This window comes from Anomaloglossus baeobatrachus, chromosome 1, assembly GCF_048569485.1.
Source record: "Anomaloglossus baeobatrachus isolate aAnoBae1 chromosome 1, aAnoBae1.hap1, whole genome shotgun sequence".
Taxonomy (NCBI): Eukaryota; Metazoa; Chordata; class Amphibia; order Anura; family Aromobatidae; genus Anomaloglossus; species Anomaloglossus baeobatrachus.
In genome coordinates, this window is record NC_134353.1 from 414,962,615 (window position 1) to 414,985,191 (window position 22,577).

The 22,577-nt window shown below is 49.8% G+C and overlaps 1 protein-coding gene across 1 annotated transcript in view; it reads right to left on the bottom strand.

The window, feature by feature from the left end:
- The window catches only part of LOC142303479 (peroxisomal membrane protein 11C-like), a 103,970-nt gene extending 81,900 nt beyond the window's left edge, over positions 1–22,070 (bottom strand). Inside the window, exons 1-3 of the mRNA XM_075344899.1 lie at positions 21,990–22,070; positions 21,750–21,911; positions 6,492–6,670 (exon numbers count right to left, since the gene is read on the bottom strand). Coding sequence (XP_075201014.1) covers positions 6,492–6,670; positions 21,750–21,911; positions 21,990–22,070 — 422 coding nt within the window. The remainder of the gene's footprint in view (positions 1–6,491; positions 6,671–21,749; positions 21,912–21,989) is intronic.
- Positions 22,071–22,577: the final 507 nt, after the last annotated feature.

Here is a 22,577-nt window from a genome sequence, read left to right on the forward strand (position 1 = left end):
GTTTCCATTTGTGGACTACAGTGGATTCTGTGAACTACAATGGATTCGATGGTCTATGGCGGACCTGCATGGATGGATGGATATATATATATATATTTATTTTAATAAATAAGTTTGTGTTTTTTTATTATTATTATTAGTGGGTGAATAATGGAGGTGTCTGATAAACACCTCTCTATTACCATCACCAGGGCTTGATGCCATCTGACACTACAAAGCTAACATCAGTGCCATAAACCATTATACTAATGGCACACGCACCAGGGCATAGGGAAGAGCCCAGGCAAAGCGCCAGAATTGGAGCGTCTCATGACGACCATGGGCCTTCCCAGCCTGATAACATCAATCTGCAGCTGTCTGCTTTACCTTTGCTGGTTCTCACAAATTGGGGGTACCCTATGTGGTTTTTCCAGTTATTTGATTAACATCTGTACAATCTATTTATCATATATCCTCTATTATCTTTGTACATGTGTAGCACATAAAAATCAATAATTTCTTGAATGCATTGAATTCTAGTATGTGTCACATGGGCGGCACATGGATGCCATCTGTGTGCTGTATGTGTCTTTCATGGACCCATTGAACTGTATGGATCTGCGTGATCCATGCTTCAAGGAAAAAAACAAAAACAAAAAGAGGACATGGGTCACATGGACATAAGATCCATGTGAAAACACAGAGGTGTGAAATTCAACACGTTATAATGGGTGTGAACATGTGAAAATGGACACCACACGTATGTGAAGGGGGCCTAAGAGGGTTTAGTGCAAAAAGGGTATGGTCTAACATACAATACTATGGGCCAAAAATACATCATAATTTTTGCACAAAGTCAGTCAATAGATGGTGTAAACTGAGACGAGACAGTGTAAAGAGGAATCAAATGTATCACGCTGTATAAATCACAATGTTAAACTTGGTGCATTTTAAGATTGTCTAGTCCATGTTTTTGCTGTCTAAACATTACATATACTGCGCCTTGCGAAAGTATTCGGCCCCCTTGAATTTTTCAACATTTTCCCACGTTTCAGGCTTCAAACACAGATTTAAAAAAAAAAAAAAAAAAAAAAATTAAACTATTTGTGCACAATGCCAAACTATGTGTTTGGCGTAAAAGCAACACAGCTCATCACCCTGAACACACCATCCCCACTGTCAAACATGGTGGTGGCAGCATCATGGTTTGGGCCTGCTTTTCTTCAGCAAGGACAGGGAAGATGGTTAAAATTGATGGGAAGATGGATGGAGCCAAATACAGGCCCATTCTTGAAGAAAACCTGTTGAGGTCTGCAAAAGACCTGAGACTGGGACAGAGATTTGTCTTCCAACATGACAATGATCCCGAACATAAAGCAAAATCTACAATGGAATGGTTCACAAATAAACATATCCAGGTGTTAGAATGGCCAAGTCAAAGTCCAGACCTGAATCCAATCGAGAGTCTGTGAAAAGAGCTGAAAACTGCTGTTCACAAACGCTCTCCATCCAACATCACTCAGATCGAGCTGTTTGCAAAGGAAGAATGGGCATGAATTTCTGTCTCTCGATGTGCAAAACTGATAGACACATGCCCCAAACGACTTGCAGCTGTAATCGCAGCAAAAAGTGGTGCTACAAAGTATTAACTTAAAGGGGAAAAATATTATTGCACACCCCACTATTCAGTTTTTTATAAAAATGTAAAATAAGCAATAAAATTTCGTTGACCTTCACAATTGTGTCCCACTTGTTGTTGATTCTTCACCATAAAATTTAACATTTTTATCTTTATGCTTGAAGCCTGAAATGTAGGAAAATGTTGAGAAATTCAAGGGAGCCGAATACTTTCACAAGGCACTGTGTATGTAGCCATACTGTACATGAAGGAATCCCCTGGTAAGGGCTCATTCACATGACCGTTCAGTTTGTCCTGGTCAGTTCCTGTTTTTTTGCGGACCCACGGACAGGACCATCTTTTCAATGTCTTTTGTGTAGGATCGGATGGCACATGGAAGAACTTCTGTGTGCATCCAATCCTACAAAAAAACACACTGGATGCCGGATGTCCGTTCCGTTTTTAGGAACATGTCCTATTCTGTTCCGTAGTAACGGACCGTGACTCATTACAAGTCAATGGGCCCGCAAAATCCCCGGAAGCCGCATGGAATCACTTCCGTGTGACCTCCGTCGGGTGCCCGTGCAGTCTGTGTCTCGCCCCAGCCCCGCGGCTGCTCGCACTGCAGTGTGTCAGTGTCTGCCCGCACTATAGTGTCAGCAGCTTCTCACATAGCAGTGCGGGCAGCCGCGGGGATGACGAGCGCTGCTGTCAGGAGGTTAGATGAGATCATTACCTGCTGTGACGATCTCCTGTTCTCCCGACGTCAGCGCTGTCACTGCCTTCTATTCCCGCCGCGGTCTTACGTCACGTCTCACGGGCGGCCCGAGACTGTCATTAGCGGTGACGTCACTGGCTCCCGCGATTCTTTGATGAGAACGCGGCAGGCATAGAAGTCAGTGACAGCGCTGACGTCAGGAGTGCAGGTGATTGTCACAGCAGGTAATGATCTCATCTAACCTCCTGATGGCAGCGCTCGTCATCCCCTGCAGTGACCTGGGCTGACCTATTGATGTTAGCTCAGGTCACTGCACTACTCTCCCAGCCAATGGGGAACATTCTGTTCTTCATTGACTGGGACAGTGACTATGGTATGGATCGTCGTGGGACCCCCTTGTTTGATTATGCCAGACCCAGATTTGATTGTTCTTTTCAATAAATTGGTGAAAGAGGGAATGGTTTGGGGAGTGTTTTTTCAAATAAAACTTTTTTTGTTGTCAATTTTTTTTTTTTTATTACTGACTGGGTTGGTGATGTCGGGTATCTGATAGACGCGTGACATCACTAACCCCAGGACCTGATGCCAGGTGACATTACACATCTGGCACAAACCCCATATATTACCCCGTTTGCCACCGCACCAGGGCAACGGAATGAGTTTGGGCGAAGCGCCAGGATCGGCACATCTAATGGATGCACCACTTCTGGGGCGGCTGTAGCCTGCTATTTTTAGGCTGGGGAGTGTCCAATAACAGTGGACCTCCCTAGTCTGAGAATACCAGACCACAGCTGTCTGCTTTACCTTGGCTGGTGATCCAATTTGGGGGGGGGGGAACCCCGTTTTTTTTTTTTTTTTTAAATTATTCATTTAATTTAAAATAACAGCGTGGGGTGCCCTCTGTTTTGGATTACCAGCCAAGGTGAAGCTGCCAGCTGTGGTTTGAAGGCTGCAGCCGTATGCTTTACCCTAGCTGGCTACAAAAGATAGGGGGGACCCCATGTTATTTTTTTAAATTATTTATTTATTTTTTCGCTAAATACAAGGCTAAGCACCGTTTAGTGCCACATGAAAGTCACAAAAGGATGCCAGCTTAGAATATGCAGGAGGGTGGGACATTATATATTTCTTTCTCATCTATCTATCTATCTATCTATCCCTCTATTCATTCATCCATCCCTCTATCTCTCTGTCTCTATCTATCCATCTCTATATCTATTCATCTATTTATCTTTCTTGCTGCTTCCGTTTTTTGTGGTCCGCAAAAAAAGGAAGGCACACGGATGACACGGACCGTATATGGAACGGAACTGAAGTCACACGGATGCATCCGTGAAAAAAAGGACCGTTTTTTGCGGCCCGCAAAAACGGAACGGTCATGTGAATGTAGCCTAAGGGTGATTGTCCAATAGTAATAGTTACAGAATGATGTTACACTGTATTACTTTGGATTGAACAACATAAGCTGTGCTGCAGTGTGACACCTCACTGCCACCTAGTGTTCACCTCAGAACATTACATATTGGTGTCATGCAGCGCCATCCTCCGTCTTGTGCCTTGAATAAATACGTTTACAGTTTTACATTCTGCATTATATGGACTTATTGGGTATGGTATAGTAAAAGTACTGATAAATACGGTATGTCCCATAATGTCAGCAGGTATGGAAAGGCTCTGCTGCATTCTGCTTTTGTGACCAGACGTTACCCAATGTTCTGGTTCCCTGGCCCTTGAGCTCGTATAGTCTGTGACTGTGGGGTTCAATTTGTTTCCAGGTTCTGGATAACACTCTGCAAGAACTTAATTTCCCTGGACTTCTCCTCAGCCTATCACCTCCAAAGAAAAAGGCAGACTGAAAGAATTAATCAGTTCAAGGAGCAGTATTTACGAATATTCTCCAGCTCCCACCAAGATAACTGGCCAGACTGGCTTCCTTGGGCCGAATTCACCCATAACAATTATATTTTAAGAGTCTTCTGGGAGATTACCATTAGTTACAGTGTTCAGCCGAGAACCTCGTCTCCCCCTGCCTATTCTAGCTAAAAGCATACTTCCTGCTGTGACCACGTCTCTCAGGACCACCATAACATCTGGACTGAGGTACAAGCTACCGTAATTTGGCTGTACTTACTGCTAGAGCAAAGAAGAATGCTGATAGACACCATCGACCTGTTCCCAACCGGAGATAAGGTATGGCTTTCAACAAAAACAAACCAAAAAAACATATGTTTGCAAAAAAAACTGTCACCCAAGTTTATTGGTCCTTTCCCAATTAATGAGCAAGTAAACCCGGTTAGTCTTCTGGGCTGCAAGAAGGTTGGCGGTAATCTCGTCTACTTGATTGGAAGGGATACGGTCCTGAGGAGGGATGTTGGGTGCCAAAGAAGGACTTAAATGCTCCAATATTGCTCAGAAAATTTCATGCAAAGCATCCACCTTCTTCCATAATGGACTCTTCTGGGAGGGGCCCTATGAGGGGTGAGTACAGTTATGCACTTTTCCCAAATCCGGTCTGTGCGTCCTCACCCCAGTCCACTAAACTATGTTGTGTTCGGGTTTTGCAGATAGGCCAGAGTGATCTTCTGCATGGGCCCTTATAAGGCTCACCAAAACACACACCCATGTCTTGGTATTAAGACTTTAGTGTTCCAGAGTACTGTATGTGGCTTCCAGGTTCTCTGCTACCAATCTCTGGTCTGCCTTCCTGCGGTTTCCAGTACTTCTGGTACGGATTTCCAGTACTTCTGGTATGGGTCTCCAGTCTGCCTACCTGCGACCTCCAGTGCCTCTGGCCTGCCTGCGGCTTCCAGTACCTCTGGCCTGCCTGTGGCTTCCAGTACCTCTGGCCTGCCTGCCTGCCTGCGGCTTCCAGTACCTCTGGCCTGCCTGCGGCTTTCAGTACCTCTGGCCGGCCTGCCTGCGGCTTCTAGTACCTCTGGCCGGCCTGCCTGCGGCTTCCAGTACCTCTGGCCAGCCTGCCTGCGGCTTCCAGTACCTCTGGCCGGCCTGCCTGCGGCTTCCAGTACCTCTGGCCGGCCTGCCTGCGGCTTCCAGTACCTCTGGATCGGCCTGCCTGCGGCTTCCAGTACCTCTGGCCTTCCTGCCTGCAGCTTCCAGTACCTCTGGCCGGCCTGCCTGCGGCTTCCAGTACCTCTGGCCTGCGTGCCTGCGGCTTCCAGTACCTCTCGTCTGCCTTCCTGCGGCTTCCAGTACCACTCGCCTGCCTTCCTGCGGCTTCCAGTACCACTCGTCTGCCTTCCTGCGGCTTCCAGTACCTCTCGTCTGCCTTTCTGCGGTTTCCAGTAGCTCTCGTCTGCCTTCCTGCGGCTTCCAGTACCTCTCGTCTGCCTTCCTGCAGCTTCCAGTGCCTCTGCTACTGGCCTTCTGTCTGCCTGTGGCTTCCAGTACTTCTGCTACCCATTTTCCCGTGCCTAACCTGCCTGCTGCACGTGGCCAGTGTGCCCACCCAGACCTTAGGCTTGGAGGATCCACCTCAACAGATGAGCCTAATACACTTATTTCTCTTAATTTTATCTCTCAATCTCAGCATAAAAAAGAAAGAGAACATTACATTGACCTAAAATTGAAGCCTCATGCATAATGAAAAAAAGACGCAAAAATTACTTACATGCAGATTTAAGAAAAAATAAAAAGTGCTTTATAAGGAATGGTAGTAAATGGACTGGTCTTGAACTGGTTAAATAATAGGTTATTTTCTGATGACACACGTCTTTTAAAGAGTAACTGTCATTTTAATTTTTATGTCATAAATCAATAGTACATGTGAAAATAAGAAACTTTGTAATATATCTTATCAGAGAAATCTGCTTCTCTCCCCTTCTGGCCTGATCATATATTCGCAGAATGCTCAATTCCTGGGTAAAATCTGTCTTCAGTGAATACAGATATTTCCATTACAGAAATAGGAGATGGCAGTAAGTGCTCAAACTTCTATGGAGACGTAACTGTCATTTTAGGGGAACTTGCAGCAGAATGTCTGTATCTGACTCTGGCTACTGCCTCTTACAAGTACTGACCGTCATCTCTGATCTCAGTAATGGGAAAGTGTGTCTTCACTGAATACAGATTTTACATGTGAATTGAAAGTGAATGACCAGTCCTGGAGGAGAAAGAAGCACACATACACAAAAGGCAATAGATTGTGAGATGACCTACCGTATGATTCCCACCATGAGTGACAGACCCCAAAGGGCTGTGCTGGCAGTCCACCACGTGTCAGACTTAATGTGAATAACGCCAGCATCTGCTGCCCAGGCCATATGCTCACATGGATAGTACAGCTGGTCAAATACGTTGCCCAATACAGAGATCCACCTGATGAGAAAGTCTTTCTCCTAACACACAGGGAGATTTATAAAATATTTACTGGTCATTTATGGGTTTTATTACAATTAATAAGTTGTTGTAATATAACCAAAATATGCCTAATAAATGCGATGGAAAAAAGATGCATAAGCGTAAAGAAAAGATCACCAACAAACAGTTCACATCGAGAGAGAAATTCTGCAAAGTATAAAAGGCACATACACAAGAACAATGGTAACTTGTGCAACACAAGGATTAATGGTCACTATTAGATCTGTAAATATCTTATAATTGGTCTATTAGAGGAAATGAAATGTTCACACATAAACACATATTTCAGCCTCTATATACAGGACACTACGGGGCCGATTCATTAAAGGCTCGCTGGAGTATGCTGTGCCAAATTCATTAAGGACGTGTCCTCTCAGTGGCACGCACCTCGCCAGAAATCTTACTCCAGGCAAGGACTGGACCAGTATTTCTAGCAGAAGAGACGGCAGCTCTTTAGCTGAATTTGACGGGTGGGCATAGCCACTCTCTGTTCCACCCCCTCTCCGGCTTTGCCGTTGTGCAAAAAATAACATTTTGCACTTTTATGAATCAGTCTCAAAATATAGAAAAATACATATTAGGACACACTCATCATCTGACAAGTCACTTGGGCCCTATGGATACATTCTGCATGTAGGTAGTTAATATAGTTTCATAAAGTGTGAAGAATACATGGCCTAAGGAGGGGTCCTCAAGAATATACATTGATGGTCAATCTAACATACTGGGAGACAAAAGGTGCTGCCAGTGTGGTGCCCATTGGTTGGCTGCCAGTTAATGCAGAACCACCAGGTATCATGCACCAGTCCTATGAGGAGGCATGCTCAAAACCTGCCGATACCTCCAAGTGGGCAATGATGCATGTAACGCCGGTGTCCCTGCACTGTCCAGCTCCCTCCACCTGGCAGGGACGACGACGTACTCACTGCTGGCCTTCTCGCTCCCCTGCTCCTACTTTGGTCCCCACACTCCAGGGTCTGTGCACGTCACACAGGGTTCCTGGCAATGTCCTTAGGGCACAAGCACGCGGGCTCCCCACCTCTTTACCCCTGCGCAATATGCCATTTTATTTTTTTTACTCCCCTTCCAAGAGCAAATTTACCTGTCGGGGTCCTGCTTTTAGAGGTCACTGCCACAGGAACAAGCGTTCAGTACCCGTGGGGTAACCATTATGAGATTGGAAACTTCAGTAGAGCCTGAGCTTCTTTAACCCCTTAATGATTTATGATGTACTATCTTCGTTGTAAGCAGTCTCCCTACCTTTGATATGCACACCGAGATGAAGGCTGAATTAATCAGCCATCATCTGCCTCTAACAGCCATGGGTGGAGCAGCGTGGAGACTGTGGCAGTAAGGCCCTGTGCGCACTGGAAAACGGAATTTTCTTAAGAAAATTCTGCAGGGTCTGAAAGATTACCGCACCCGCGGTACAAAAACGCAGCAAACCGCACCCAAAAACTGCATGCGGTTTGCCGCGGTTTTACCGCGGTATTGTTCACGTATTGATAGATAGATAGACTCCCTGTGAGCACACGCTGCATTTCTCCCGAGCGGTAATGTGTGTTCACATTATCGGCCGTGGGAAATACCCTGTGGTTATGTGAAGCCCCGCAAGTATTGTGTCGGTGCATTACCTTCAGGGACTCCACGCAGCTGGATCCTGTCACAGGTAGGAAATCTTCTATCTAGGATTGTCGTGACGCCACTCTCAGAATTGCGGTCAGTGGGGACCGCCACTGCAGATTAAGGGACGCCTGGGGCTGATGGTGGGTGCAGTCAGTTTTAATAGCCTCCTGAGAGTGAGGCAAGCCCCAGGACCCTGTGTAGGTGTGTGGAACCACAAGGCGCAGAATAACTCAACACAAGCAGGATGTCTTTCAGGGGTTTTACTCACGGAAGGTGGCAGGGTGAGTAACCCGGGCGTAGCTGGGATGAACCAGGCTGGAACCAGGTGTCCTTCAGGCTGACTGATGAGGGTGGCTACCGACTCGCCTTCCTTAGCCCTTTACGTTTTGGGGTAACCCCGACTTTTAGGTCCCTATGGGGGTCACCCAGGGAAGTTGCTGGCGCCTCTCTCCCCTTCTTTTTGGCCCGTTTGCTTGTAGCCTGGACCAGGACACTCCGGCTGCTTGCCTCCTGTGAACTATGGGCCCTAACTGTGGCTACGTGGCTGCGGACTCTGTAGTGTTGTCTTGGGGGTGTAAAGTGCCCCCTCATGCAGGTTTGGCAAAGGAAAGGTGAATCTATCCCTGCACTGGGACCTGCTACCCGTTTGGGCCTGGTTCTCCCTGACAGTCTCCTTACTCTCCACTCCGTTGCTCTCTCTTTAGCTGTGTGTGGATTTCGGGTAGCACTCCCAGGTGACCGTTCTCCCCCGTCGGTAGTCACTGCGCGGACGCTGTTAGACTGCCACAGCTCCAGGGTCTGCTCCTCACGTCTGCTTTCCCTGAGCTGCACACTAAACCGGCTCACTCGTGGGACCTGCACTGCTGCTCCTGTCTGAGCTCCACTTCCATGCTCCTCACTCCTCCACACTCTGCTTCAGACTGCTCCTCTTTTCTCTTTTCCCTTTTGTGCCTGCCTACGCCACCTAGCAACCAGGCTCTCTACCACACCCCTCGAGTGGAGATGGAGGCTTCGCCCCCTCCACCCCTCGGGTGGAGGTGGAGGCTTCGCCCCCTCCTGGGATCCCCAGGGGTCCTCTCAAAGGTACATGTGTGAGACCTGATCACTATGCGCCTGTGTAGTCACACCTCGGTCAGCCTTCTGGATTACCTGTGTTGTACTGTCCCCAGCATGGGTGCAGTACTCAGTGGTGCCTGACCAGGTCAGGGGCGCCACATTCCCCCTTAGTTATCACCAGCACGTCCTCGGGCTGCAAGACAACATTTTAAAATGCATAAAACAGTAAAACATGGTAAAACGTTTTAAAACCACCAGGTACCATACATCACCACCCTCCACCCACAAGTCCGTTAACCCACCCTAAACCCTCTCTCGTTGGCCGCGCCTTCAGCCACTTCTGGCAGGATGTAGAGGCGGCTTTCATGGTCTGGTGGTTTCAGGGTATACCTGGCCTGGTGGAGCCGCGCCTTCAGCCTCTTCTGGCAGGATGTAGAGGCGGCCTCCACAGTTGGTGCTGACCAGGTACCCTGTTTGTGGTGGAGAGCCAGGCCCCATAAACAGGCATGCTCCCTGGTTGCAGGCGAGCCAGGCCCCTAAACAGGCTGGCTATGGTGGTGGTACCTCTGGGGTAACTATTTACACTGCGAGAGTTTGTGGCTATAGCCAGTTCATAGCCTTAAGGTTCATGGGTTTCTCACATTAGTTCATGTGGGCACATTTCTTGAACATTAACGTTGCAAAACTTCAAACTTTAACTTCTGTACTTCTTATTTTACTTTACATGGACTTTACACAGATTCCTCCTCACCAGGGCTTGGGCCTGTAGGGCTGCGGCACCTGTTGCTTTCTCCATCTCTGTCATCATCTGTAGTGGTCTCATCAATGGGTTCTTTGTCTTTTCTTTCCTCTTCTTCCGTGTCTGTTTCTTTTTCAGGATTACTGTAGGGACTTCTGGGACATGGTGTAACATCCAGTGCGTACCATCCGCGTTCTCCTTGGTGCATGGTGAATTCCACTGAGTCTCCCATCTGTAAGTTTCTTCCTGGATGTCCTCTAGGCAAATGGGCTCTAACGTCCCTTCTATTCACAAAGATACCTTCTTTCATGCCAGGTGCAACTATGAAACCATATCCACTCTTCAAGCTGAAGTCTTCCACAACTCCACGACAAAGTGGGCCTCTGACCTGGGATTTGGCTCTCCTTAAAGACCGTTTCTCTTCCAAGTCTCTGGCGGTTACTTCATCTTTTCTATCTGGAGATTGCTGTGCAGGGGAAAACTTTGTTCTGCTGCGGCGCCGTGTCTTGTGGGCTGGATTCTGCTGGGCTGCTACTTCACTGCTTGCAGGCTCCCAGGTGAGGTTTCTGGACAAATCTTCCTCAGCGGAGGGTGTCGGGCTCTCTTCATCCCAGCGGGAATATGGCAACATCTCTGGCTCTGGGCATGGATCCACTGCTGATGGCTCCGGGGTCAGCTCCTCAGCCTTCTGTCCTCCTCTCCCCCTTAGTTCTTCTGAGCACTCCTGTTGTGGCAGCGCTGGGGATGGGTGTTCATCAGCCGGCCAGGGCAGTGGACTTTTTGGCGTGGATATTGCCGGAATCTTCCTGGGGGTGTGCGGAGGGAGCAGATACCGGTCCACCATCTCCTGTGGGAACTGGGCCTCTAGGTCAGCCTTCAGCTTCCAGTATTCGGGGTCCTCCCCCAGCAGGGACTTCCTAGCAGGGACTTCCTTAGACTGGGGAGCGGTGTCTGCTCTGGCCTTGCAGGCCGGGGTAAATACTTGTACAGTCTTGTCTTGTCGGGCCGAGCCTGGCGTGGCAGCGGCCTGGTCTTGGCGGGCCGAGCCTGGCGTGGCAGCGGCCTGGATTGGCGTCGCAGCTGCGATGGGATCTGTGCGGGCCGGGCTGGGCGCTTCTGCGGCCTGGATTGGCGTCGCAGCTGCAGCTGGTCCTTGGCGGGCCGCACCTGACGTGGCTGCGGCCTGGTTCAGCACCTCACTTGCGGCGCGGACGAGCGTCGCTGCGGCGGTGGGGTCTTGGCGGGCCGGGCCTAGCATGGCGGCGGCCTGGGTCAGCGTCACACCTGCGGCGTGGATGAGGGTCGCGGCGGCAGCCGGATCTTTGCGGGCCGGGCAGGGCATCGTTGCGGCGGCCTGGGCTTGGCGGGCCGCACCTGGCGTGGCTGCGGCCTGATTCAGCGTCGCCGCGCCGGGTGCCTCTTCAGGGACCGCGGGCGTGGCAGCAGGGGTCGGGGCACTCGCGCTGGCAGGGGCAACACTGGACTCACCCATCGGTGGCATCATCGGGGTCTGAGTCGTCGCCACTCGGTCTGGCACTCGTCGCGTGGCTCTCCCCTCGTAGGCCTGAACCGCCGCAGCCATCTCCAGAAGCTCCGTGTGTCCCTCTCTGATCTGCTGCACGATCCTCGCCTCCAGTCGGTCGCTGAACTGGGCAAGCTCCCGGGCCCACCAGGCAGCGGAACCCGGCTCTGGGCTCCTATCTTCAGACGCCATCTTCACCGCGTCGTCGCTGCTCTCCAGGTCTTCTCTCAGCAGCAGACTTCTGACTTCTTCTTGCAGCCGAAGTGCCAATTCCTTCACTTCCTGCAACTCCTTTCCCAGCAGCAGGCTTCTGGCTCCCTTTCTGTCCCGACGTCTCTGAACGCCTCCGCTCTCATCACTTGCGAGGTCAGGACTCTGCAGGGGATCTCTGGGTAGCCACACCTCTTCGTGGGCGGTAACTTCTCCCAGCGCGGGCTGCTGTTGTTTTTCAGCGCGCTTTTCATGGTGGCAATATGGCGGCGCTTCCAATTTTCCAAGCGGACCGCCCAGGCACATGGTCACCTGTCTGAACAGGTCTAGTCCTTATCCTGTTCGTGACGCCAGATGTGAAGCCCCGCAAGTATTGTGTCGGTGCATTACCTTCAGGGACTCCACGCAGCTGGATCCTGTCACAGGTAGGAAATCTTCTATCTAGGATTGTCGTGACGCCACTCTCAGAATTGCGGTCAGTGGGGACCGCCACTGCAGATTAAGGGACGCCTGGGGCTGATGGTGGGTGCAGTCAGTTGTAATAGCCTCCTGAGAGTGAGGCAAGCCCCAGGACCCTGTGTAGGTGTGTGGAACCACAAGGCGCAGAATAACTCAACACAAGCAGGATGTCTTTCAGGGGTTTTACTCACGGAAGGTGGCAGGGTGAGTAACCCGGGCGTAGCTGGGATGAACCAGGCTGGAACCAGGTGTCCTTCAGGCTGACTGATGAGGGTGGCTACCGACTCGCCTTCCTTAGCCCTTTACGTTTTGGGGTAACCCCGACTTTTAGGTCCCTATGGGGGTCACCCAGGGAGGTTGCTGGCGCCTCTCTCCCCTTCTTTTTGGCCCGTTTGCTTGTAGCCTGGACCAGGACACTCCGGCTGCTTGCCTCCTGTGAACTATGGGCCCTAACTGTGGCTACGTGGCTGCGGACTCTGTAGTGTTGTCTTGGGGGTGTAAAGTGCCCCCTCATGCAGGTTTGGCAAAGGAAAGGTGAATCTATCCCTGCACTGGGAGCTGCTACCCGTTTGGGCCTGGTTCTCCCTGACAGTCTCCTTACTCTCCACTCCGTTGCTCTCTCTTTAGCTGTGTGTGGATTTCGGGTAGCACTCCCAGGTGACCGTTCTCCCCCGTCGGTAGTCACTGCGCGGACGCTGTTAGACTGCCACAGCTCCAGGGTCTGCTCCTCACGTCTGCTTTCCCTGAGCTGCACACTAAACCGGCTCACTCGTGGGACCTGCACTGCTGCTCCTGTCTGAGCTCCACTTCCATGCTCCTCACTCCTCCACACTCTGCTTCAGACTGCTCCTCTTTTCTCTTTTCCCTTTTGTGCCTGCCTACGCCACCTAGCAACCAGGCTCTCTACCACACCCCTCGAGTGGAGATGGAGGCTTCGCCCCCTCCACCCCTCGGGTGGAGGTGGAGGCTTCGCCCCCTCCTGGGATCCCCAGGGGTCCTCTCAAAGGTACATGTGTGAGACCTGATCACTATGCGCCTGTGTAGTCACACCTCGGTCAGCCTTCTGGATTACCTGTGTTGTACTGTCCCCAGCATGGGTGCAGTACTCAGTGGTGCCTGACCAGGTCAGGGGCGCCACATTCCCCCTTAGTTATCACCAGCACGTCCTCGGGCTGCAAGACAACATTTTAAAATGCATAAAACAGTAAAACATGGTAAAACGTTTTAAAACCACCAGGTACCATACATCACCACCCTCCACCCACAAGTCCGTTAACCCACCCTAAACCCTCTCTCGTTGGCCGCGCCTTCAGCCACTTCTGGCAGGATGTAGAGGCGGCTTTCATGGTCTGGTGGTTTCAGGGTATACCTGGCCTGGTGGAGCCGCGCCTTCAGCCTCTTCTGGCAGGATGTAGAGGCGGCCTCCACAGTTGGTGCTGACCAGGTACCCTGTTTGTGGTGGAGAGCCAGAAACAGGGGCTTTTTTGTGTTTTATTTAAAATAAAGGATTGTTTGGTGTTTGTGTTTATTCACTTTACTTACGGGTTGATCATATCAGCTGTCACATAGACGCTGCCATGATCAAGCCTGGACTTAGTGGCGGCGATCCGCCGCCATTAACTCCTTATATTACCCTGGATTGCCACCGCATCCTGGCAACAGGAAGAGCCGGGGACACTCCGGGACTGCCGCATAATGGATGCGACAGTCCCGGGGCAGCTGTGGGCTGATATTCTCGGAGGGGGGGGACATTAACCCTGCCCCCCCGCGCCTGAGAATACCGGGCCGCCGCTGTGTGCTTACCTCGGCTAGACGGTAAAAATACGGCGGAGCCCACGTGTTTTTTTTTCTACATGTCCGTTTGATTTGTATGTGTATTCATTATGTCTGTGTATGAGTGAGATGTGTGTGAGTGCGATGCGTGTGTGTGTGTGTGTGTTTACTCTCTGCTCCGCTTCCTCTTCCTGTCATAATGACATCACTTCCCTGCAAACCGCAGGCAGCGATGAACATTATGCCCCGAAACCGTGAAATACCGCAGGGAATAATGCAGGAAAACGCACAGAATTTGCTGCCTGCGTTACTCCCTGCGGGATTTCACGATTACATTGCAGTCAATGGAATGAAATGCCGCAGCGACGTTCGGAAAAGAAGTGACAAATCATGCAGCTGTCAAAATTTGCATAGTGCGCACAGCATTTTTTTTCCCCATAGGTTTTGCTGGTGAATCACTGCAGAGATGTTATGAACATAACATGCAGCGAAACAGCAAAACCGCAGGAAATCCGCGTAAAAAACAGGCAAGTGCGCACAGGGCCTAAAACTGTTAAATAACACTGTCAACCTCTGTCAGCGGCATTTAACATGTGGCAGGGGAGCGATCATGGGACGCTGATAGGTTGTAATGACAGTACCGTTGTGAAAACCAGCCAGTGGATGGCGTTCAAAAGGAGACCATGATTTCTGCTACATACAGCACTGATGTGTATAGCACAAGCCCCCAAACGGAACTATTAAATATAGTGAAAAGTAGAAAAAAAAGTATATTAATAAATATTATAAAAACATTAGCACATTAGAAATTAGGAAATATATACACACACATATATATATATATATATATATATATATATATATATATATATATATATATATATCTAATATATAAAGCTGAGTGTATGTATGTATGTATGTATGTACAGTTAGGTCCAGAAATATTTGGACAGTGACACAAGTTTTGTTATTTTAGCTGTTTACAAAAACATGTTCAGAAATACAATTATATATATAATATGGGCTGAAAGTGCACACTCCCAGCTGCAATATGAGAGTTTTCACATCCAAATCGGAGAAAGGGTTTAGGAATCATAGCTCTGTAATGCATAGCCTCCTCTTTTTCAAGGGACCAAAAGTAATTGGACAAGTGACTCTAAGGGCTGCAATTAACTCTGAAGGCGTCTCCCTCGTTAATCTGTAATCAATGAAGTAGTTAAAAGGTCTGGGGTTGATTACAGGTGTGTGGTTTTGCATTTGGAAGCTGTTGCTGTGACCAGACAACATGCGGTCTAAGGAACTCTCAATTGAGGTGAAGCAGAACATCCTGAGGCTGAAAAAAAAGAAAAAAAATCCATCAGAGAGATAGCAGACATGCTTGGAGTAGCAAAATCAACAGTTGGGTACATTCTGAGAAAAAAGGAATTGACTGGTGAGCTTGGAAACTCAAAAAGGCCTGGGCGTCCACGGATGACAACAGTGGTGGATGATCGCCGCATACTTTCTTTGGTGAAGAAGAACCCGTTCACAACATCAACTGAAGTCCAGAACACTCTCGGTGAAGTAGGTGTATCTGTCTCTAAGTCAACAGTAAAGAGAAGACTCCATGAAAGTAAATACAAAGGGTTCACATCTAGATGCAAACCATTCATCAATTCCAAAGATAGACAGGCCAGAGTTAAATTTGCTGAAAAACACCTCATGAAGCCAGCTCAGTTCTGGAAAAGTATTCTATGGACAGATGAGACAAAGATCAACCTGTACCAGAATGATGGGAAGAAAAAAGTTTGGAGAAGAAAGGGAACGGCACATGATCCAACGCACACCACATCCTCTGTAAAACATGGTGGAGGCAACGTGATGGCATGGGCATGCATGGCTTTCAATGGCACTGGGTCACTTGTGTTTATTGATGACATAACAGCAGACAAGAGTAGCCGGATGAATTCTGAAGTGTACAGGGAAATACTTTCAGCCCAGATTCAGCCAAATGCCGCAAAGTTGATCGGACGGCGCTTCATAGTACAGATGGACAATGACCCCAAGCATACAGCCAAAGCTACCCAGGAGTTCATGAGTGCAAAAAAGTGGAACATTCTGTAATGGCCAAGTCAATCACCAGATCTTAACCCAATTGAGCATGCATTTCACTTGCTCAAATCCAGACTTAAGACGGAAAGACCCACAAACAAGCAAGACCTGAAGGCTGCGGCTGTAAAGGCCTGGCAAAGCATTAAGAAGGAGGAAACCCAGCGTTTGGTGATGTCCATGGGTTCCAGACTTAAGGTAGTGATTGCCTCCAAAGGATTCGCAACAAAATATTGAAAATAAAAATATTTTGTTTGGATTTGGTTTATTTGTCCAATTACTTTTGACCTCCTAAAATGTGGAGTGTTTGTAAAGAAATGTGTACAATTCCTACAATTTCTATCAGATATTTTTGTTCAAACCTTCAAAATAAACGTTACAATCTGCACTTGAATTCTGTTGTAGAGATTTCATTTCAAATTCAATGTGGTGGCATGCAGAGCCCAACTCGCGAAAATTGTGTCACTGTCCAAATATTTCTGGACCTAACTGTATGTATGTATATATATGTATGCGAAAGGAATACGCACCGTCGCATTTACAATCACGGAATTTTGCACACACTCCTCATATAACCCAGGGAACGTCGTAGACTGTTTTGTCAGGAAAATTTAACCCCGCGCTTTACAGTTACTTTCCAAAAACCTGCCTCCATTAAAGTGAATGGAGCCTGGAACTACAGGTTACTAATAGGAGCTGTGATTGTTTGCTATAGGAACAAAGGACAGTGTTAGTATAATAAGCTTATGTGTGAGGTAATAAGATGTCGGTGGGGAGACGGAGAGAGAGACAGAGAGAGAGATCGAGACAGATAGATAGAGACAGACGGGGAAAGAGACAGACAGAGAGAGACAGATAGAGACAGCAGGGGAAAGAGACAGACATACAGAGATAGAGAGACAGACACAGAGATAGATATACATACATACATACTTTCTTTTTTAACAAATATTTGGTATGGCTGTGCCTATGACTAAGAGCGCTAAGAGTGTGCATTTGAAACATGTAAGATGTTACTTGTCCTCTGCGGTGGAATACTTTTACTGGATTCTTAATAAAATTTGAAGATTTTACTTCTCATAGTGCCGACCCTTTTCTTTCCTATATATATATATTCTGAAGTGCTCCAATCGTACTGACCTGGAGAATCATGTTGACAAGTCCTTTTTACCATACAATGAACACTGTAAATACAAAGAGCTAAAAAAAAAAAAAAAAAAAACCTAAACAAAAAACAATAGCACATTAAATGGTAAAACTCCTCCAGCAAAAAACAAGCAATCATACGTCTGTTGATGAAATAAGAATTATTCTTACCGTTAACTCGGAACCCATAGCATATGAGAAGTACAAACACATCCAGGAATCTCGAGGATAAGGGAGGGAATTACGTGCTGTCGTGGAAGGTTCTAGAAACCGAATTAACGGTAAGAATAATTCTTATTTCTCTAGTCCTTTCCACGACAGCATAGGAGGAATACCAACGAATTGATACCTAGGGGGGGACCACAGCCTGCAGGACCTTCCTGCCAAAAGCCAAATCCCTGTTGGAATCCAGATCCAAACGATAATGCTTCGTGAAAGTATGGAGGGAAGACCACTTAGCCGCCTTGCAGATCTGCTCAGGAGAAGCCCCTGCCCGTTCAGCCCAGGAGACAGAGGTAGTCCTGGTGGAGTGCGCCGTAAATCCGGTAGGCGGAGACAGATGCTGAGCGAGGTAGGCGTCTCTAATGGCCCGCACAATCCAGTTGGCGATGGTACTCTTAGCCACCTTCCTGCCCTTATTTTGACCAAAGGGCTGTATAAATAGGTTATGATCAATACGCCAAGGTGCAGTAATATCTAGGTAGCGCAACACCATCCGACGAACGTCCAAAGAATGGAACACTTCCTCCCCCGGAGTCCTAGGATGCTGACAGAAGGAAGGCAGGACGATGGACTGAGAACGGTGAAAATCCGAAACCACTTTGGGAAGGAAGGAAGGGTCCAGCTGAAAGACAATGCTGTCATCTCTGACGGTCAGGTAAGGCTCCCGAATAGACAATGCTTGAAGTTCCCCGACTCTCCAAGCGGACGTAATAGCCACTAGAAAGGCAGTCTTGTGAGAGAGAGAACGGATGCTACAGGAGGACAGAGGCTCAAAGGGCGACTGAGACAGTCCGGTAAGGACCACATTGAGATCCCAGCGAGGTGTCAGGACCCTCTGCCGCGGACAGAGCCTACTAGCAGACACGAAGAAACGGCGGATCCAGCGATGATCTGCTAGAGCCGTGTCAAAGACTGCACTGAGTGCCGAGACCTGCACCTTCAGGGTGCTGGGCCGAAGGCCTAAGTCCAATCCACTCTGGAGGAAGTCGAGAATCTGCGCAATGTTAGGCCGGAGCGGGTCAGGAGGCCGAGAACCACACCAGGAGGAAAATCTCATCCAGATTTTATTGTAAATACTATTAGTCACCGGTTTACGGTTGCTCTGTAGAGTAGCCACGACCTTGTCAGAAAGTCCTTGGGCCTTCAGTGCCCGGGCCTCAGAAGCCAAGCAGCCAACTTGAGTTTCTGGGGGTCCGGATGGAATATCTGACCCTGAGACAGTAAACTGGGGTCTGAACCCAGGAGGACCGGTCCGTCGATCCCGAGAGTCAGGATCAGGCTGTACCAACTCCGCCGAGGCCACAGAGGAGCTACCAGGATAGTTGCGGCTCCGTCGTCTCTGATCTTCCTCAGGGTTCGTGCGAGAAGAGGAATTGGTGGGAAGGCGTAGGCGAGGCGAAAGGACCAATTGTGGCAGAAGGCGTCCACCCCCAACGCATTGTCCCGAGGGTTCAGGGAGAAAAATGTTGCGACCTTGCGATTTCCTGCTGAAGCAAAGAGGTCCACCTCTGGAGTACCCCACCTTGCCACCAGAGAGCAGAACACCGCTTGGTCCAGACTCCACTCCCCTGGGTGAACATCCTGACGACTCAGGAAATCTGCTTGAAGGTTTAGGGATCCCTTTATATGGACTGCAAAAAGGGATAGCAGGGACCGTTCTGCCCAGTGGAAGATCCGGGAGGACACAGACTTCAGGGCGCCCGATCTTGTACTGCCCTGATGGCGGAGATGTGCCACTGTGGTGACATTGTCTGAGTAGACCAGGACGTGAGTGTCCCGGACGAGATCCTGAGCAGCAAGGAGAGCTTCCCTGACCGCCCTGAGTTCCCGGTAGTTGGAGGATTGGGAGCTGACATAAGGACTCCAGACCCCCTGAAATGGGGAGTTTGCCACCATAGCACCCCATCCCCGCAGGCTGGCATCGGTTGTTAGTGTAACCAGGGGCGTCCGAGTCCAGGCAACCCCCACCTTCAGGTTGTTGGGACGCAGCCACCAGAGAAGGGATGAGGAGACGGTCCCTGAGAGGCGAAACCGTTTGTTCAGGGAGGAAGGGAGTCTGTCCCAATGCGCCAGGATATGATCCTGTAGACAGCGAGAGTGGGCCTGAGCCCATATGACTGAGGGAATGCAGGACGTCATAGAACCCAGAGCCGACATAGCCGCTCGAAGGGTCGGGCGAGCCTGTCGGCGAAGCGTTGAGATTTTGGTTAGCAGGGTCAACCTGTGGTCTCTCGGGAGAAAGGATGCCTGTCTGTCGGAGTCCAGCAGCACCCCGAGAAACCGCAGAGTGGAGGAGGGTTGCAGCTGGGGCTTCTTGAGATTGGGGATCCAGCCCAAGGAACGAAGAATGCTTAATGACTTCTCCACATGGCACCGGAGGGTCTGAGCGGAGGGAGCCACGAGAAGAAAGTCGTCCAAATATGGAACCAGACAGACACCTTGCAATCGTATGAAGGCGACCACCTCTGCCATGATCTTTGAAAAGATCCTTGGAGCCGAGGAGATCCCGAAGGGAAGCACGTTGAATTGGAAATGAAGCACCTCCTCCCCGTGCAGAACCGCAAACTTGGGTTATTGCCTGTGACACGGATGGATGGGCACATGGAAGTAGGCGTCCTTCAGGTCTATTGAGGCCATATGGTGGCGCAGACCTATCAGCGGGATAGACGATTTCACAGACTCCATCTTGAAACGCCGGTATCTGACCTGCCGGTTGAGACGCTTCAGATTGATGATAATCCGGACATCACCAGACGGCTTTTTGACAAGGAAGAGACGGAAGTAGTGGCCTACCCCTCCTTCCCGACTCGGGACTGGGGAAACGACCCCCGAGTGCATTAGCTCCTGAATCTTCGAGTACAGGAGGGCCTGCGAACCCTGCGATGCCAGAGCCGTGACTCGGAGACCCGGTAGAGGGGGGGAGATGAATTCTATTAATAGACCCTCTGAGACGATCTTCAGGACCCATTGGCAGGTGGGGATGGACCGCCACTGGGGAAGAAAGGCCGAGAGTCGTCCCCCTACCCGAGCCGAGTCATGGTTTGTCCTGCTGAGGACCTTGTTGATGGGAAGGGATGAGAATGTTTCTCCCTCTTCCCTTAGGGTAGCTCCACCAGCCTGACTTCCCTTTCCCCTTGGACTGGGAGGCCGGAGGCATCGAGTGACGAAAGGACCGCTTCCTGGAGGGTTTAGGATCCGGCAAGGCCTTACGATCATTCGCCTTGTCCAGAATGTCATCCAGGGCAGGCCCAAACACCAAATCCCCTTTAAACGGAAGGGAGCAAAGTCTCATTTTGGAGGTGGAGTCTCCACTCCAGGCCTTAAGCCAGATGGCACGTCTGGCAGAGTTAGACAAGACCGAGGTCCTGGCAGCCAGGCGGACTGACTCCAGCGAGGTATCCGCCATAAAACTGGTAGCTTTCCTAAGTAAGGGAAGGGATTCTAGCAACTCATCCCAAGGGGTACCCTGGGAAATATGAGCCTCCAACTGGTCGAGCCACCTAAGTAGGGACCGGGAGACACAAGTGGAGGCAATATTGGCCTGAATGGTAGAAGACGATGCCTCCCAGGATCGCTTCATGAGGCCCTCGACCTTCCTATCCATCTGATCTCTAAGCTGGGAAGTATCTTCAAAGGGGAGCGCCGTTTGTTTAGCGACCCTGGCCACCTGCACATCCACTTTGGGGACCTCCCAATGCAACCCAGAAGCCTCCAGGGGAAATCGGCGCCTGGGGTCACCCCGGAAACGCTTCTCAGGAAATTCCCATTCCTTAGAGACAATATCCATAATATTGGCATTAACAGGAAACCCTAATTGTTTGACGGTTTTCAGGCCAGCGAACATTTCATCCTGGACTGAGGGAAGAACCTGTACGTCCTCTAACCCCATAGTGCTGCTAACCGCCCCAATAAGATCCCCCAAATCTTCTGAGGGGAAAAGGAAGGACTGGTCAGACCTCCCGGAGGAAAAACCTTCATCGGGACCCTCCGAGGCGGAATCAGCATCCTCATGATCAGACGGGGCTGACTGGAGTTTCCTTTTCTTTGGGGGAGAAGGGCCAGGAGCAGGGAGGGAGGCTAGTGAGGCCTGAATCTCCTGTTTCATCATGGACCGCAGCTCGTCAACCAGGGACGGTTGTTCAGCCCTAACAATCTGGTCCGTACACTGTTGGCAAAGCTTCTTATCCCAGACTGCAGGGAGCTTTTTTATACAGACTGGACACTTTTTAATCTTTTCAGTCCTTTCATAGCAGTCAGGCTTGTCAGGCTTATCAGGCTTCTCAGACTTCTCAGACTTCTCAGACTTCTCTGACTTCTCTGACTTCTCAGACTTCTCTGACTTATCACATTTGTCAGATTTCTTAGCAGGCTTGTCCTCCTGGAAAACACAGACCAGAAGGAGCCATAAATACCAGCCTGAGACCATGCATAAGGGACCACCCCCCTCCTTACTTACTGCGGCAGGGGGAACACTGGGCTCTGCAGATGCAGATGCAGGGGAAGACATGTCAGGGAGCACAGTAGAAGTCCTTACCATGATTCTGAAGTCTTCAGGGTGGCCTTTATGCAGAAGGGCCTGCCCCCCCCAGTGACAGGGAACGTTCCCCGCCTCCCGCATCAGGTCCCTGACAGGCCGTGGAAGCGACGGCGTATCCGTCACGCTGCCTCCGCGACCGGAAGTGCCCATACCGGAAGGTCGCGAGACTGGAAGTCCCGCCCGCGGCAGCACTTCCGGCTCGTACTGCAGCGTGCATACAGGAGGCGGCTGGCGGCTCAGGGAGGACGCCGGCCGGGGAGCTACACAGCCCTCATCACCCCAGAGGAGCTCCGGAAGGCTGGAGCAGCGGTCCCTCACAGAGTGAGGGAACAGTATGGGAGGAGCGGCGAAGGCCCGACCGATACTGCCCAGCTAAGGTAGGGGAAAAGGAAAAAAAAAACCAAATATACACATATACTGCAGTTCGCCGGCCACCACAGCATAGGAGAAAAAATAAAACCTCTCCATGCCCCATGGGGACAGGAAAGACACTGGCTATGGGAGGTG